The following is a 3586-nucleotide window of genomic DNA, read 5'->3' as shown; positions in this document are numbered from 1 at the left end:
TCCTCCCCCCCGCCCCGGGCGCAGCCCCACGAGCCGGCTCTGGCCGAGGGGAGAGTGAGTCGGTCGCTGTACCGTAGCCCCTTACCCCCCGCCCGCACGGCCCCGCTCACCATGGTGCCCGGCCGCCCGCGCACGCGGCCCCGGCGGCCTCAGCGCTGCGAGCCCGGAGCGCGGGGCCCGGCGGACACCGGCTCCCGCCGCCTCGCCCCGCAGAGGTCACGTCAGGACCCCGCCTGCCGAAGGCCCCCCGGGGCTCCAGCGCTAACTGCCTGCGCGGGGCACTGCGCCCCGTTCCCGCCCCGCCCCGCGGCCGCCGAGCCCGGCGGGTCCCGGGAGGCGGGGAAGACACCGGGGACAAGGGGCCGAGCCGGAGACAAATAAAAGCGGGCGCTGTCCCCAGCTCGTTCCGTCAGGCACGGCCGGGGCAGCCCCGCGCCGCGCAGCTCTCCAGGCAGCGGTGGGACCCGGCTCACGTGACGTGGGAGGTCAGGCGAGCCCGGACCTGCGGGAGTGAGCACCTCCCCTCCCCCACCCGCCTGTACAGAGCGAGGAGGATGCGGGGTGCTGCGGGCAGGTGACACTAGTTGCGGGGGAATGGGCACACAGGGAAGAGGCCGCAAGGACTCGCGGCTGTCTCACTAAGGGCAGGTACAGCCCCGCAGAACCCGGGCGCCGCTTCTGCGCATGCTCCGCCCCGACTCCCGCCGGCCCCTGCGGTGCATGCGCCTCCCGCCCCGCCCCCCCGCGGTGGCCATCTTGTGAAAGCCGCGCAACCCGGAAGTGCTGTGAGCGCTGGGGCAAGGCGAGGCGCCTGCGCCCGGCGGGGGGGGGGGGCTGATGCAGTGCCGCGAGATCTCGCTCTTCCACCGGCCGTAGCTGCCGCTTGGGAAGCGGGACCTCCTACTCCTCTGGACGGGGGGAGTTAACATGAGCACCCGGGCACCGCGCACCCCGCGGAGGCAGCCCTCGGCTCTCCGCCCCCGAGGCGCGCGCTGATCGGGGGGGAGGCAGCGTCAGCGGCTGGTGACTGCCGGGCGGGGGCGGGGCTGAGGCCAGTGGGCGGGACGTGGTGTCTGAGCTGCTGCCCGGGTCGGGTTCGCCAGCGGCGCAGGGACTACCCCATGCCCGCAGGCTCCCGCTGTTCGCGCCGGGGTAAGCCCAGGTGTGTTCCCTGTACCTGCGCGCGGGGCGGCCCTTCATCTGGCCCCGCCATGCCAGCCCCCTCGTGCGCACGTACACGCGTCTCCATGTCTTGCACTCCGGAGGACATAGGCCCATTCAAGTGATGGGGCCTGCAAGCCGCCCACTCCTTCCACCCTCCAGTAGCCCTACCCACCTCGCCCTTGTTTTGTAGCCCAGGTGGCCACTGAGCAGCGGGTCCCTAGACTCCTGTGCCAGGGCCCCAGCTGCTCTCTCAACAGCACGTGCCAGTGCCAGTCCCTGAAGGGAAGGCAGGCTGGGGCCAATGCACCAATACAGTGAATGAGAAAAAAATATTTTTCTTGTCGTGATTCTGTGAGTGAGCTGTTGCAGAGGACCCCCATGCTTGAAGCTGAGACCTAAGAATGAAGTTATGAGCCAGGGTGGGCATGGTGTCAAAAAACCCCACAACCACAGCATATCTGATAGCATGTCAGGGACGGATGCCGGGGGAGCTGTGAGGGGCCTGGCCCCTTCCCCACCGTCTGCTCTGAGGCACACATTTACCCACTGCTGGCAATGAGCCAGGCCAGGGCTCTATGCTCGCTGGTGACTGCCTGCTGAATGTAGCTGGGGCTCTGTAGCCAGTAGCAAGGGCCTGCCCAGAGCCTGGGTTGGCTGTAGCAGGCCTGGCAAAATGGCTTCACGTGCCAGACCCGTGTTCTACACCTGTGATATTTCTAAAGAGGGTTAGGGAGAAGGACATCTGTTAGTATAATGACTTAATTTGACTTCCAGAGAATCGCAGGGCACAAATCTCATCACACACAAAGAATACAGTAATACCTTAAGAGCTGTTGTAGAGGTGCATAAACTACAACAATTTGAAATACTGGAAGCAAGTAAGAAACCCACAAGTCAGTATTATAAAAATAAGGCATCACTGGGACTCCATTTGGATGTAAGAAATACTGTAAATTATAGGGCTAGGTGCTAAGGTAAAATAATTTGAAAAAGTCTGACTGTCTTATGTCAGTCAGAAATAAGTTTTGGCCTACAAATTTGTTAGTGCTGATTTAAATAATTTTTTGTGGCTGACAAAATGATAATACACAGCACAGACAAATTTACCAGTTGTAACAATAGGCTAAAATCATTTAAGTGAAGTAGTAGTAGAAAGGGGTAAGAAGTAAGACCACAGGTCAAGTAAGAAAAAGATCTAACTAACAATGAGGATCTCAATTGGAAGGGAGGATTGAGAGAACCTGTTTGATTATGTTTCAAAACATCCATTTGAAAACTATGAAGATAAATTTTTATGCAACTTATAATTAACCCGTGGAACATTCTACCACAAGATTTCACAGCTAGTCAGAGCATAATAGTATTTAACATACACTGATCATGAAATATCCATTACATTAAATAAAGTGTGGCTTATGCTATAAAGCTGTAGCTGACAACCTTTAACAATCCACTGACTGGAACAACCCAGCTCTGGTTTGACATGAGGTGTGCTCATGCAGAGGCCTGGCAGCTGGGAATTGCACCCACACCATTGCCACTTCCCCCAGCTCCCCAGCTGCAGTACAGGTGCATCTTCCGGCCAGTGGGAGCTACTTCCAGGCCAGGCAGCTGGAAGCTGCATCCTCACTGCTGCTGCTTCTCCCTGGCATAGGCATAGGCAAAGCCTTCTGGCTTCATAAGCCTTATGTTGCCAACCCCTACTCTGAAGAATAACAGTTTATGCCTTCTGAATAATGGTGATTAAAAAGTAAAGAACAAAGGTGTGCATAAACATGCATAAATTAGATTCATTGCAAGCATGCAGGTTAGATTTGGTCTAAGAATCAGGCAGAAGTGGGTCTTTATGAAGGACTGAGTAAGTGTGGGTTTTCTGAGTGAGCTCAAGGACACTGCTATGCTGCACTAAAAGACTGATGAAAACACCAGAATCACGCTAGTCCTGTTACTCTAGAACCTGCACCACTGGAAAATTTAGGAAATATATCAAAGTAGGCCAGGCCCTCATGTGCACTAGAAAGTAACTTCCTTTACATCCAGGTACCTTGCATTTTTTTTAGGCATCTAATGTCCATCACTGTTGGAAATTGGATGCCAGATTAGACATGTCGTTGATCTAATCCTGTATTTGAAATCATATATTCCTACTTTCCACTTCAAACACTAATATGTTCTTAGGTTTACAGGCTCTGGCTCTAATATTACAAAATAGTTACGTGAGTTTTCTGTGGTGACAGATTCATTTCCCCATCTTAGCCCCTTCTTTCTGCCCTCTCATTTTTCAGCCCCACATTTTCAAACTTTAATGGTTATCATTTCCTCTTTCTTTCTGCACCAAAATGATTTGTCCTGCTCTACACGGGGTAAACTAAACCTTGTATAACAAGCTAGGACACAACTTGTGCCAACAAGGCTAGTAACA

General features: G+C 55.1%; 1 protein-coding gene across 1 annotated transcript in view; it reads right to left on the bottom strand.

The window, feature by feature from the left end:
- Nucleotides 1–220, bottom strand: part of TMEM161B (transmembrane protein 161B) — a 133056-nt gene extending 132836 nt beyond the window's left edge. Inside the window, exon 1 of the mRNA XM_019516915.1 lies at nt 111–220. Coding sequence (XP_019372460.1) covers nt 111–113 — 3 coding nt within the window. The 5' untranslated portion in view covers nt 114–220. The remainder of the gene's footprint in view (nt 1–110) is intronic.
- Nucleotides 221–3586: the final 3366 nt, after the last annotated feature.

Source organism: Gavialis gangeticus, unplaced genomic scaffold, assembly GCF_001723915.1.
Source record: "Gavialis gangeticus isolate Ggan-Ray unplaced genomic scaffold, GavGan_comp1, whole genome shotgun sequence".
Taxonomy (NCBI): Eukaryota; Metazoa; Chordata; order Crocodylia; family Gavialidae; genus Gavialis; species Gavialis gangeticus.
Note: the sequence above shows the minus strand (reverse complement) of the source record. Positions and strands in the feature narration are given on the sequence as shown.